Source organism: Scyliorhinus torazame, chromosome 5 (assembly GCF_047496885.1).
Source record: "Scyliorhinus torazame isolate Kashiwa2021f chromosome 5, sScyTor2.1, whole genome shotgun sequence".
In the NCBI taxonomy this organism is placed as follows: Eukaryota; Metazoa; Chordata; class Chondrichthyes; order Carcharhiniformes; family Scyliorhinidae; genus Scyliorhinus; species Scyliorhinus torazame.
Window position 1 is genome coordinate 66,899,266 of NC_092711.1, and position 14,275 is coordinate 66,913,540.

General features: G+C 46.3%; 1 protein-coding gene and 1 long non-coding RNA gene across 2 annotated transcripts in view; both read right to left on the reverse strand.

The window, feature by feature from the left end:
• Positions 1-349: 349 nt before the first annotated feature.
• LOC140418196 (uncharacterized) lies at positions 350-4,173 on the reverse strand. Its single transcript, XR_011944818.1, has 2 exons — positions 3,785-4,173; positions 350-3,025 (listed from the first exon to the last, which is right to left on the reverse strand). It is a non-coding gene; the product is annotated as an uncharacterized lncRNA (long non-coding RNA).
• A 463-nt stretch (positions 4,174-4,636) lies between these two features.
• Positions 4,637-14,275, reverse strand: part of LOC140422597 (uncharacterized) — an 88,002-nt gene continuing 78,363 nt past the window's right edge. Inside the window, exon 4 of the mRNA XM_072507606.1 lies at positions 4,637-8,336. Coding sequence (XP_072363707.1) covers positions 6,933-8,336 — 1,404 coding nt within the window. The 3' untranslated portion in view covers positions 4,637-6,932. The remainder of the gene's footprint in view (positions 8,337-14,275) is intronic.

Sequence of the window (14,275 nt, forward strand, 5' to 3'; positions counted from 1 at the left end):
TAATTCCACAGTCATAATAATGATAATCTTTATTATTGTCACAAATAGGCTTACATTAACACTGCAATGAAGTTACTGTGAAAAGCACCTAGTCGCCGCACTCCGGCGCCTGTTTTGGTACACTGAGGGAGAATTCAGAATGTCCAATTCACCTAACAAGCACGTCTTTCGGGACTTGTGGGAGGAAGCTGGAGCACCTGGAGCAAACCCACAAAGGTACGGAGAGATCGTGCAGACTCCGCACAGTGACCCAAGCCAGGAATTAAACCCGAATCCCTGGCGCTGTGAAGCCACAGTGCTAACTCTGTGCTAATGAGCCGCCCATTGATTAACTATGATTAACACAAACTGATTTGACTTGAATTTTATTCAGAATTAAATTTCTTACAATAGGGTTGGAGTTTAAGAACATCATCATCATAATAATAATAATCTTTGTTCTTGTCACAAGTAGGCTTATATTAACACTGCAATGAAGTTACTGTGAAAATCTCCTAGTCGCCACATTCCGGTGCCTGTTCAGCTACACTGAGCGAGAATTCAGAATGTCCAATTCGTGTAACAAGCACGTCCTTCGGGACTTGTGGGAGAAACAGACCCCAATGCCTATGGTTCAGTCCAGGCTGTGATGCCCAAAACAATCCAATCAGTGAAGTTACTTGTGAACTTGCTGGTGCATCAGTAGGTTGGAATCTGAGTGAATCCCCTCCCATACTGGGAGCAGGTGAATGGCCTCTCCCCTGTGTGAAGACACTGCTGTACAGTGAGGTGAGACGATTGTCTGAACCCTGTTCTTTGAGTGGTAAGCTGCCGATTGGGCGGCACGGTAGCACAGTGGTCAGCACTGTTGCTTCACAGCTCCAGGGTCCCAGGTTCGATTTTCGGCTTGGGTCACTGTCTGTACGGAGTCGGCACATTCTCCCTGTATTTGCGTGTGTTTCCTCCGGGTGCTCCGGTTTCCTCCCATTGTCCAAAGATGTGCAGGTTAGGTGGATTGGCCATTTTGAATTGCCCTTACTTTCTAAAAGGTTTAGGTGGGGTTACTGGTTTACGGGATTAGGGTGGAGGTATAGGCTTAAGTCGGTTGCCGACTCGATGGGCCAAATGGCTTACTTCTGAACTGTAAATTCTGTGATACAGTGAGAGCATCTGAATGGTCTCTCTCTTCAGTGTGAATATGTTAATGGGACATCAGTTCCCCAGAATCTTTATAACACTCTTCACAGTCTGGGCATTTAAATGGTCTCCCCCAGTGTGAACTCAGTGGTGTCTCAGCAGATTGGAGGAATGAGCAAATCCCATCCTACATAGGGAGAAGATGAACAGCCTCTCCCCCATGTGAACATGTTGGTGTGTTTACAAGTGGTATGAGTGTGTGAATCCCTTTCCATACTCAGAGCACGTGAAAAGCATCTCCCAGCATGAGTGCACTGATGAACTACCGGCTGGAATGGCTAATCAAATGCCTTCCCACAGTCCCCGCCTTCCCACAGTCCCCACATTCCCATGGGTTCTCCCTAGTGTGACTGCATTTATGTTTCGAAAGGCCAGATGACCGACTGAAGCTTCGTCCACACATAGAACACGTGTACGGTTTCTCCCCACTGTGAACGGTGCTTTTTCCTTCCAAGTTCAAAATCCGATGATATTCAGTTTACGATAGATTTGGTGAGTGTTAGATGCTGATGCGATGTTTAGTTTGTGTTTCCTAACTGCAAATCCTCTCTTTCCAAGACCAACTACATTAACACCTATAACTGAGCTATTTTTCAATTCAGCAGAAACAGACTCAAATGAACATGGTTCAATCCTGAATATGATTAACAGCATAATCCAATTACAACAGTTACTTGTGAATTTATTGGTGTTTCAGCAGGTTGGAGGACTGACTGAATCCTTCCCACACATGGAGTAGGTGAATGGCCTCTCCCCAGTGTGAATGTATCGATGTGCAAGTAGGTGGGATGATTGTGTGAAACAATCAAGTAGGTGGGATGATTGAGCAGCACGGTAGCATTGTGGATAGCACAATTGCTTCACAACTCCAGGGTCCCAGGTTCGATTCCGGCTTGGGTCACTGTCTGTGCGGAGTCTGCACATCCTCCCCGTGTGTGCGTGGGTTTCCTCTGGGTGCTCCGGTTTTCTCCCACAGTCCAAAGATGTGCAGGTTAGGTGGATTGGCCATGATAAATTGCCCTTAGTGTCCAAAATTGCCCTTAGTGTTGGGTGGGGTTACTGGGTTATGGGGATAGGGTGGAGGTGTTGACCTTGGGTCGGGTGCTCTTTCCAAGAGCCGGTGCACACTCGCTGGGCCGAATGGCCTCCTTCTGCACTGTAAATTCTATGAAACCCTTCCCACACTGGGAGCAGGTGAATGGCCTCTCCCCAGTGTGAACTCGCTGGTGTCTCAGCAGATTGGCTGAGTGAGTGAATCCCTTCCCACACTGGGAGCAGATGAATGGCCTCTCCCCAGTGTGAACTCTTCTCGTGTGTCCGCAGGGTATATGAGTGAGCAAATCTCTTCCCACACTGGGAGCAGGTGAACGGCTTCTCCCCAGTGTGAACCCGCTGATGTAATGCTAGGTTAGTTCACCAATTGAATCCCAACCCACACACAGAGCACGTGTATGGCCTCTCCTGAGTGTGAATTTGCTGGTGTCTCAGCAGAGTGAATATGTGAGCAAATCCTTTCCCACACTGGGAGCAGTGAATGGCCTCTCCCCAGTGTGACTGCGTTGATGAGTTTCCAACTGGCATGGGTAATTGAATCCCTTCTCACAGTCCCCACATTTCCATGGCATCTCCGTCACGACTGCAATTATGTTCCGAAAATCCAGATGATTGGCTGAAATCTTGTCCACACACAGGACACATGGTACAATTTCCCCCCACTGTGATCGGTGCTTTTTCCATTCATGTTCAAAATCCAATGATGTTCAGGTTACAATAAATTGGCTGGCTCCATCAGATTCTGATATCATGTTCGATGTCAGTTCCCCAATTGCAAAGCCTCCTCTTATAATACCTTGTGAAATGGATTTAAAACAGAAAAAAGGGAGTGAGAGAGAACCCACAAAAACACAAAGGCAGGTTGTGAAATTGATCTGAATCAATCTGGTAATTTGTGGGAAACAGGAAAATGTAACCATGAGAACTGCTGGATTGGCATAGAAACCCAACTGGTTCACCTCTATTGGAGTAGAGAGAAAGTGAAAGGGACTGTGGGAGGAAATCAGAGCACTCTGAGGAAACCCACGCAGACATGGGGAGAACGTGCAAACTCCACGCAGTCACCCAAGGTCGGATTTGAACCCGGGTTCTAGCACTGTGAGCAGTAGTGACATCCACTGTGCCACCCCGTTTTTTTCTTCTCTGCCACTGCGCTGCATCGGTAAGACATTGGGATTCAAAGGCTAATGCAGTTTGATGGACAAGTTGTCTCCAGTCTGATCAATGGGTAACAAGCTCCTCCTAGTGGGGAGCAGAGGGGAGTTGGTATTGGTTATCTACAATGTTGTACGATTTTTCTTCTGCTTTGGTTTATTTTTATGAAAATGCTCCACCCAGTCACTGGACATTTGCCCGCTACAAAGATGGCGATCACGCATGCGCCCTGATGCACATGACATCTATTAAAGATGGAGGCCGATAACCTGGGCCTGCAGCCCCGCTCGCTGCAAACTGGGTGGTCCAGTAAGCTCTTTTCGGAGATTTGTGGCTTACACAACATATTCACGCAGCGTTTCCGTAGATTCACGCGATTCCTCGCTCCCTCCATACTTACCAATTTCGGAGCTGAAGAAGCCGCTCCCCGACCCCATTTCCCACACTGCGCATGCTTCAATCACAGCGGGCCCCGCCCCTCATTCACTCCGATTGGTTGGAGGACCAGCCGCTCCCGGTCGGTGCTCCAGACCCGCCCCCTCTTCCTATTGGTCGGGAGCTGCCGTCAATCACACATTGTGAGGGTGACAGATCCGCAGGGAATTGGGTCTCCAAATAAAACCTGCTGATGGCCACAAGGTGAGAATAAAAACCTGCTGGTCCCAAATCGGCTGGTCTGGGGCTTTTTCCTGGGAACAGTCACAGGCTAATGACTGCCATCTTGATTCAGGAAGTACAGTAAGAAGTCTTACAACACCAGGTTAAAGCCCAACAGGTTTGTTTCGAATCACTAACTTTCGGAGCACTGCACCTTCCTCAGGTGAACGAAGAGGTAGGTTCCAGAAACATATATATAGACAAAGTATTCAAAGTATCGTCCTGCATCTTTGACTTTGTCTATATATATGTTTCTGGAACCTACCTCTTCGTTCACCTGAGGAAGGAGCAGTGCTCCAAAAGCTAGTGATTCGAAACAAACCTGTTGGGACTTTAACCTGGTGTTGTGAGACTTCTTACTGTGCTCACCCCAGTCCAACACCGGCATCTCCACATCATGGTGACTCCCTGAGGAGTAGCAGAGCTCACGTACGGCCATCATGGTGAGGGAACAGGAAGTGAGTGGGGCTTCAGTGACTAGGGGAGAAAATGATTGAGTCGTTAACTTCACTCTGTACAGAGGTTAGAATTGATCCAAACCAGAGTAGAGGATGGGAGAAAACTGGGAGTGGAGGAAAGGAATGGTGGAGATGGGTCAATGAGTTAATAATCTTTATTAGTGCCACAAGTAGGCTTACATTAACACTGCAATGAAGTTACTGTGAAAAGCTCCTCGTCACCACACTCACCCGGTGCCTTTCCGGGTACACAGAGGGAGAATTCAGAATGTCAATTAACCTAACAAGCACGTATTTTGGGACTTGTGGGAGGAAACCGGAGCGCCCGGAGGAAACCTATGCAGACACAGGGAGAACATGCAGACTCCACACAGACGGTGACCCAAGCGGGAATCAAACACGGGACCTTGGCACGGTGAAGCAACAGTGTTACCCACTGTGCTACCGTGCTGCCTTTATGGCTAACAGTTATTCGATTCATTAGGATCAGAATGTTACAGACGTTGAATGTGGAAGGAGTAATGTTAAGTCTATTCTGCCCATGGGAAAAGATTTCAAATATTATTGTGACTGGAAAAGTGCCGATACACACACACCCAAGTAAGAGTGTTCCAGTGAACTGACTGTGAAAAGAGATTCACCCAGTTACACAGCCTGTAGAAAGATCATACTTTCGTCAGTGGGAGATATTTGGCAAAGTATAATTTGGGGAAAAAGTGAAGTTAATTTAAATAGAGAGACTGCAGAATACCACAGTAGAGAAGGATCTATGTTTCTTATACATGAAGCACAAGTGTATTTATTACCTCACACTCCTCCAGATTGATCTCCATTTGCTTCGTTGCTGCCCAGCTGATCAGTCTACTGATATCTTCCTGTAGTCTACAACTTTATTCCTCACTGTTAACCACAACACTGCAAATGTCTCAACCATGACCCTTTGTTGAAGTCTAAATCATTAATATATAACACACAAAGCATGGAATCCTGTCCTGAACAATCCAGAACTCCGCTGGAAACAGTCTTCTGGTCACAAAAATACCTCTGGACCAATCCCCTTTGCTTCCTGCTGCTCCAGCTGATGTTTCCAGCATAATGGAAGTGTCCTGGTTTTCCCACATGGAACTGGATGTGTATTCCACAGGGCTGGGATGTGCTGTCATATCTTTATTTATTTCATTATTAACTGACTTGAGTCAATAAACTTCAGAATAAAACAAATAAAGATTCAGCAGATACTCACCAATTAGTGTTTTCCATTATCCTGAAGTCACCTTATTTTTATAGGAAGTTAACTGAAGTGTTTTCCTGACCTCTCCCATTATCTAAATGCCTCAGATTTTTATTCACTGAAAAATTCAGATTGCGTCACTGTTCAATCGCTTGTTATTTAGCTTCCTCTTCATCCCTAGATTTGATTTATTGAACACTGACCGTAATTATATAATTAATTTCAGTTTTAAGCTATTTCATGAATTTGGTTTTAATTTATAGTTGATTCCTGCAGTAACCAGACCTGTGCTCAGTCCTCTAGCTGTGCACTGACGAGTTTTTAATGAAGTTTGAACATAATCTCCCTGCTCTATATTCTGGTCCTGAAACAAGGAAAGTGTCCCAAATGCCTTCTGGACCACCTGATCTACCTGTCCAGCCACCTTCAGCGGTCTGTGGATATGCAGTCCAAGGTCTCTCTGTTTCCCAATACTTCTCAGCATCATCCTATTTATTGGTCATTCCCTTGCCTTGTTTACCCATCCAAATTCATTATCTCCCACTGCTCCAGATTGAATTCCATTTAGCACTTTTCTGTACATCTGACCCAGTCCATGGCTTTCTCCCTCATTCACTAAAACATATGAGCAACGTTTGTATAATCCTGGTGCATACATTTAAGTCTAAATTCATTGATATAGACCGGAAAACTGTAGAGCCCCCCAGGAAACAGACGTCCAGGCATCATTGAGTCCCAGATGTGACTAACAGCAGCAACAACAGCTGAATCCAAACCCTGCTGTTGTCTGTGAACTTGCTGATGCCTGTGCAGGTTGTTTGACTGAGTGAATCTCCTCCCACACACGGAACAGTTAAACAGCCTCTCCCCAGTACGACTCCCACGTGTGGGCCACACGGTAGCACAGTGGTTAGCACTGCTGCTTCACAGCTCCATGGTCCCAGGTTTGATTCCCAGCTTGGGTCACTGTCTGTGCGGAGTCTGCATGTTGTCCCAGTGTCTGCGTGGGTTTCCTCTGTGCTCCGGTTTCCACAGTCCAAAAATGTGTAGATTAGGTGGATTGGCCATGCTAAATTGCCCTTAAATGTCCAAAAAGGTGAGGTGGGGTTATGGGTTAGGTTGGAGGTATGGGCTTAAGTCGGGTGCTTAAGTCCAAGGGCCGGTGCACTCGATGGGCCAAATGCCCTCCTGCACTGTAAATGCTATGATTCTGTTTCAGTGTGAACTCGCTGGTGTCTCTGCAGATTTGGTTTACTTTTAAATATTTTTTCACAGTCAGAACATTTAAAAAGTTTCTGACCAGTGTGAACAAGTTGGTGTCTAGTCAGGTGGGATGACTGAGTGAATTTCTTCTCACATACGGGGCAAGTGTACGGTCTCTGCCCAGTGTGAACTCGCTGGTGTCTCAGAATCTGGGATGAACGAGTAAATCCCTTCCCACATAGGGAGCAGGAGAATGGCCTCTCCCCAGTGTGAGTGCGTTGATGTATCAGTAAACAGCTTTTACTTTTAAAGCTCTTCTCACAGTCAGAACATTTAAACGGTCTCTGATCAGTATGAACAAGTTGATGTGTCATGAGATGAGATGACTGAGTGAATCCCTTCCCACACACGGAGCAGGTGAATGGCCTCTCCCCAGTGTGAGTGCGTTGATGTATCAGTAAATACTTTCTGCTTTTAAAGCTCTTCTCACAGTCAGCACATTTAAAAGGTCTCTGATTAGAATGAACCTGATGGTGAGTCTGGAGATTTGATAAAGCATTAAATCCCTTCCCACATTCCAGACACGTGAATGGCCTTTCACCGGTGTGAGTGCGTTGATGTATCAGTAAATCCATTCTGCTTTTAAAGCTTTTTTCACAGTCGGCACATATAAATGGTCTCTGATCAGTGTGAACAAGTTGGTGTTTCAGAAAGTGGGAGGAACAAGTGAATCCTTTCCCACACACAGAGCAGGTGAACGGCCTCTCCCCAGTGTGAGTGCGTTGATGTATCAATAAATCCTTTCTGCTTTTAAAGTTCTTCGCACAGTCAGCACATTTAAAAGGTCTCTGATTAGTGTGAACAAGTTGGTGTGTCAGGAGTTGTGATGACTGAGTGAATCCCTTCCCACACACGGAGCAGATGAACGGCCTCTCCCCAGTGTGAGTGCGTTGATGTATCAGTAAATTAATTCTGCTTTTAAAGCTCTTCTCACAGTCAGCACATTTAAAAGGTCTCTGATCACTGTGAACAAGTTGGTGTTTCAGGAGGTGTGATGACTGAGTGAATCCCTTCCCACACACGGAGCAGGTGAATGGCCTCTCCCCAGTGTGAGTGCGTTGATGTATCAGTAAATCATTTCTGCTTTTAAAGCTCTTCTCACAGTCAGCACATTTAAACAGTCTCTGGTCAGTATGAACATGCTGGTGTGTGATGAGGTTGGATAGCTTAGTGAATCCCTTCTCACACACAAAGCAGGTGAATGGCCTTTCCCCAGTGTGAATACGTCGATGAGTTTCCAATTCAGACGGGTAATTACATCCTATCCCACAGTCCCTACATTTCCACGGTTTCTCCATGGTTATTGACAGGTTATCAGGTGACGGTGGGATGCAGATTTGAAGTCACTATCAGATCAGCCGTGATGTTATTAAATGGTGGAACAGGCTCACGAGGCTGAATGTCCAATTGCTGCTTCTTGATTCCTTTGGTGCGAATGTCCTTATGTCTCTTCAACTTGGATCATCAGTTGAAGCCTGAGTACGGTGTCTCCCTGATGTAAATGTTGCAATTTAATTTCATGGTGTGTGATTGGTTAAAGCTCAGTCCAGCTAACTGTGGAAAATTACTTCGATGTCTGTGTCTCGGTGCTTTTCCAATCACAGTGATTTTTGAATGTTTTCCCAAAGACAAAACAGGCAAACATTTCTCCTTCCACGTTGAAAGGCCGGTCCTGATGAATCAAGTGACTCTGTCAGATCTCAACATGATGTTTGCATCTGCAAATATTCTGTAAAAGGAGATTACATTGAAATACTGTGAATATATAAGACACAAACAGGCCATTTTGTCACAGATTCTGCTGCTGTCCAGACTGTCACACCTATCAATTCTCAGCCTTTCAGCTGATTTTCGATTCCATTTTCTCTCATGTGCTTGTCCAGTTTCCTTTTGAAAACATCTCAGCACTTTCCTCAGCTCATTTCTATGTAATGAATAACACATTCTAAACCTGTGATGAATAAATTTGTCAGTATTGCCCCCTTTGATTTATTTGTAGCTGTCTTGTATTTATGACTCAATGTTTATTCCTTGTTTACGATAGAATAAATGCCCACTCCATTTATTCCTTTCTGAGAGCTAAAATCTGTCATTTTACAGAAGTCATCACTGTCAATGCAGGACAGAAATCACAAAGAGATAAACCTTTCTGTTGGATTGAGTTTGTTGAGTGTAAATTCTCTCCTTCTAACCCCCTGTGAAAGGAGTTTACAAAAGTCATCACTGTCAGTCCTGGATAGAAATTCTAAACAGACAATTCTAGTTTCTCTGGAACAATTGTCCCCCTCTTGTTCCCCAAAGCTGAAAATCCCTGTCCCACACACTCTTCCTCCTCCCTGGGCTGAAATCCAAACCCATCTGCACCATTTCATTCCTCCACTCCCAGCTTTCTCCCTCCCTCTCCTCTGTCTGGGTTCAATTCACCAGCCCCTGTCTGCAGACTGACAATAAAAACTGACAATAAAAAGGCAGCACGGTAGCCTTGTGGATAGCACAATTGCTTCACAGCTCCAGGGTCCCAGGTTCGATTCCGGCTTGGGTCACTGTCTGTGCGGAGTCTGCACATCCTCCCCGTGTGTGTGTGGGTTTCCTCCGGGTGCTCCGGTTTCCTCCCACAGTCCAAAGATGTGCAGGTTAGGTGGATTGGCCATGATAAATTGCCCTTTGTGTCCAAAATTGCCCTTAGTGTTGGGTGGGGTTACTGGGTTATGGGGATAGGGTGGAGGTGTTGACCTTGGGTAGGGTGCTCTTTCCAAGAGCCGGTGCAGACTCGATGGGCCGAATGGCCTCCTTCTGCACTGTAAATTCTATGAAAAACAATGGGTCTTATTGTGGGTTTGGGGCCTCCAGCGGGTGTTTGTGAATCCTCCCCTTCCACCTGCCAGGGTTTACTTCCTTCCCAGAGATCAGAGTCCTCATTGATTTGAGTGCAAAGTGTAAGCTCTTATTTATTGTCCCCATACCCCATCCTCTGATGTGAACCATCCTCCAGTGTCTGAAGCAGGATGGTGCCCATTAACCTGGGCCTGTTCCCGGGAGGGAGATGCCCTGCAGCTGCAAACCAGGGAGCTGACAATCATAGAATTTACAGTGCAGGAGGAGGCCTTTCGGCCCATCGAGACTCCACCGGCCCTTACAAAGAGCACCCTACTCAAGCCCACGTCTCTACCCTATCCCTGTAACCCCTATTGAAACTTTCTGGACACTAAGGGCAATTTAGCATGGACAATCCACCTAACCCGCACATCTTTGGACTGTGGGAGGAAACCGGAGCACCCGGAGGAAACCCACGCAGACACAGGGAGAACGTGCAGACTCTGCACAGACAGTGACCCAAGCCAGGAATCGAACCTGGGACCCTGGAGCTGTGACACAACTGTGCTGCCCTGCTCCAGAAGGAGCTACGCTCTGAAAGCACAAACCTGTTATACTTTAACCTGGTGTTGTCAGACTTCTTACTGAGCTCACCCCAGTCCAACGCCGGCATCTCCACATCATAATTGTGAAGGGTTTGCTCCAGGTCACAATGCCCGGGGACTGATTGACGGCGCGTTCGGAGCAATAGTGAGAGGGGGCGGAGCTAGAGGACCGACGGAGAGGGGCTAGTCCTCCAACCAATCAGAGTGAATGGGAGGTGGGGCAAATCCCGGGCTTTCGCTCACTACGCATGCGCCCCGCCGCACACTTCGTCCACTCGGGCCTGTCTCGGGGAAAAGTCCGAGCAGCTTTCGCCGGTTCAACTGCCGCATCCGAGCTTCATATTCTGGGCTTGGGGCCGACACGGAGTGTTTATGAAGCCTCCCGACCCATCCACTGGCTCTGTCCCTCCCTAATGACTCACCGAGCGGGATCTGACCGGCTCAAGATTTCCACCCGACCGCCTGAATCCTGAACTGTCACCGACACTGCGCATGCTCCAGGTCACGTGGGCGACACCGGGCCCAGCCCCGCCCCTCATTCTCCGCGATTGGGTGGAGGACCAGTCGCTCCTCCAGCACGCCCCTTTCTTCCTATTGGTCCAGAACCGCCGTCAATCACAACCTGTGCATTGTGAGCTGGAGCATGCGCAGTGCCGATGCTGGACTCGGCCAGGAGGTTGCACTGAAACCCGGTGGAGGCTCCAAACCCCAAGAAGAAGTTTCCGGGCCCGGGTTTGCATCGAGCGGCGGGACAGCTGCGGCCTGTTCCCGGTGACAGGCCTGAGTTAACGGCCGCCGTCTTTACAGAGGCTGCAAACCCGCAGGGGGCAAAACATCAGAGACAGAGTTTGTTGTGAAACCAATGGGATATTGTAAAACAGGAGGTCAGGATTACAGTCAACAACAACAACTTCTATTTATATAACACCTTTAACATCATAAATCATCCCAGTCAACTTCACAGGAACATTATAAAACAAAGTGAGACACCCAGACACAAAAGGAGATTTCGGGCAGGTGACCAAAAACTTGGTCCAAGAGGTGAGTTTTAAAGGGTCTGAAAGGAGGTAAGTGAGGTGGAGACGGGGAGGTTTAGGGAGGGAATTCGGTGCTTGGGAACGATGGAACTCCGCCAGGAATCGCAGTCAGATTCATGGTGGGGTAATTAGATTCGGGGGTGTACAAGAGTCCAGGATCAGAGCTCGACAGATATCTCAGGGGTCTGTGGAGCTGGAGGAGATGACAGACACAGGGAGAGATGAGGCCATGGAGGGATTTGAAAACAAGGGTGAGAATTGAATGGGAGCGAATGCAAGTCTCGGAGCACAGGGATCATAGGGGAAAGGAATTTGCTGTGAATTAAGACATGGGTAGCAGAAATTTGGATGGCTTTACGTTTACAGAGGTAGAAAGTAGGAGAGCAGCCAGGTGTTGTAACGGAATTGTCGACTCGGGAGGTGACGAAGGCATGACCGAGGTTTCAGCCCCAGCCGCACAGACACAGGAGAGAGGCCGGATAATGAAACGTAGGTGGAAACGGGCAGTCTTACTGATAGCACAGACATGAGTCCAAAGATGTGCAGGTTAGGTGGATTGGCCATGCTAAATTGCCTTAGTGTCCAAAAAGGTTAGGTGGGGTTACTGGGTTATGGGGATAGGGTGGAGGTGTGGGCTTAGGTAGGCAGCCTACAGGACGTGCGGCAACGCAGTATCGCCAAGCAGAAACTGATAGCCAAGTTCCACATGCATGGGTACAGCCTCAACCGGGATCTTGGATTCATGTTGCATTACACCCCCCCCCCCCCCCCCACCCCCCCACCATCGGGCCTGGGTTTGCGAAATCCTATCAACTGTGCTGGCTTGAGACAATTCACACCTCTTTAACCTGTGATTATCCATCTCTTCAGTTGCACCGTCTGGACCTGTAAAGACTTAATTACCTGCAAAGACTCATTCAAAGTGCATCTTGCATCATTGAATTTCATAGCAATCATAGAATTTGCAGTGCAGAAGGAGGCCATTTGGCCCATCGAGTCTGCACTGGCTCTTGGAAAGAGCACCCTACCCAAGGTCAACACTTCCACCCTATCCCCATAACCCAGTAACCTCACCCAACACTAAGGGCAATTTTGGACACTAAGGGCAATTTATCATGGCCAATCCACCTAACATGCACATCTTTGGACTGTGGGAGGAAACCAGAGCACCCGGAGGAAACCCACGCACACACAGGGAGGATGTGCAGACTCCGCACAGACAGTGACCCAAGCCAGAATCGAACCTGTGACCCTGGAGCTGTGAAGCAATTGTGCTATCCACAATGCTACCGTGCTGTCTATATATGTGGTTGTGGAACCCGCCTCTTCATTCACCTGAGGAAGGAGCTGCGCTCCGAAAACTAGTGATTTGACACAAACCTGTTGGACTTTAACCTGGTGTTGTAAAACTTCTTACTGTGCCCACCCCAGTCCAATGCCAGCATCTCCACATCAAGACTAGTAAAGCAGAGAACCAGGCTGAAGCTCTGGGGATCGGGGTTCCACACGGCAGATCAACCCAGCAACTCAATTTAAGGGCAATTCAGGAGGGTGTAAATGAATAATGAAAATGTCAATCATGTAATTTTTCCCCACACGGAAATGAATGGGGTTTGATAATGTTTCTGTGCGGTTTTAAACCGAGGGCCTTTAAGCAAACATGATAATCACTGCACAACAGAACCAGGGACCAGCGCTTAGTGCATTGACCGAGAATAGTAAACAGTGCGCCCTTATTGCACTGACGAACCTTCTATTGCGTGAGTACAATTTGACTGAAAATTAGGCTATTGGCGGAGAAATTGATCTGACATTAGAATCATAAAATTCCACAGCACATTAGAAAACCATTCACAACTAACACGGGTGAACTCTGTCTGCGATTCCTGCCATTCTCCATCACAGAGGATTTTGCAGGGTATCATTTGGAACTTTGCGGGTGTGTTTAGCTATTGAACAACAAATAACAATGATACAACCTAGCTGCAAATTTAGATGAGTAACGTCAACAATGTTTCGAATAATAATAATATGGGACATTTGCTGTGTGGGGAACGTGATAACCAGTACACTGAAAAAACAGCTGATTGTCTATGAGCCCATTGTACTGGTGTTTTGAAAATCTGTTGTGTTATCTGTAAAAATGATAAAAGTCGAATAAAAATATAGATTGAAAAAGAGCAAATTGATTAGACTCAATGTCCATCTCTCTTTCTGTGATCTTGAAGTTTCTCTATTCCAATTATTCTTCCAATTTGCTTTTGAAGAAGGAGTTTCTGCAGAATCCTTGCTCAGTTTGATTTAACGAGAACCTTCCCCTGGTCCAATGATCAGAAGATTTGGACCTGAAGATGGTGTAGTTTACGATATAAACATTATGTAATCATGCAATTGGTTTCATATTGAATTTTTCTGCTGAAGCATCTTGTCATTATTTCTGAGTTGATAACAGAATCTAATTACATTTGATCTCCATCCTGTTTACAGAGTCTGTCTATTAGAGAGGGAAAGGATTTGTGAAGCTTAACAAAGCCCTCTAGAGATCACTTTGCTGAATTATTTTACTTTATTAGATTTCAAATGAATTATGAAATGTAGAAATATCCACCCAGCAAATATTTCCTCTCGTCCAGTAATAATATAATTCTTACGTTCCTTCGAAAAACATCAAACAATTTTTAAAAAATATATATATTTTGTTGAAAATTTTTTCCCTGAACAACATTTTTCCCGCTTACAAAACAAACGAAACAATAACAATAACAAAACAGAAATTTTTAACTTTTTAACAATAAGAATAATAATAATAATACACAAATAACAAAA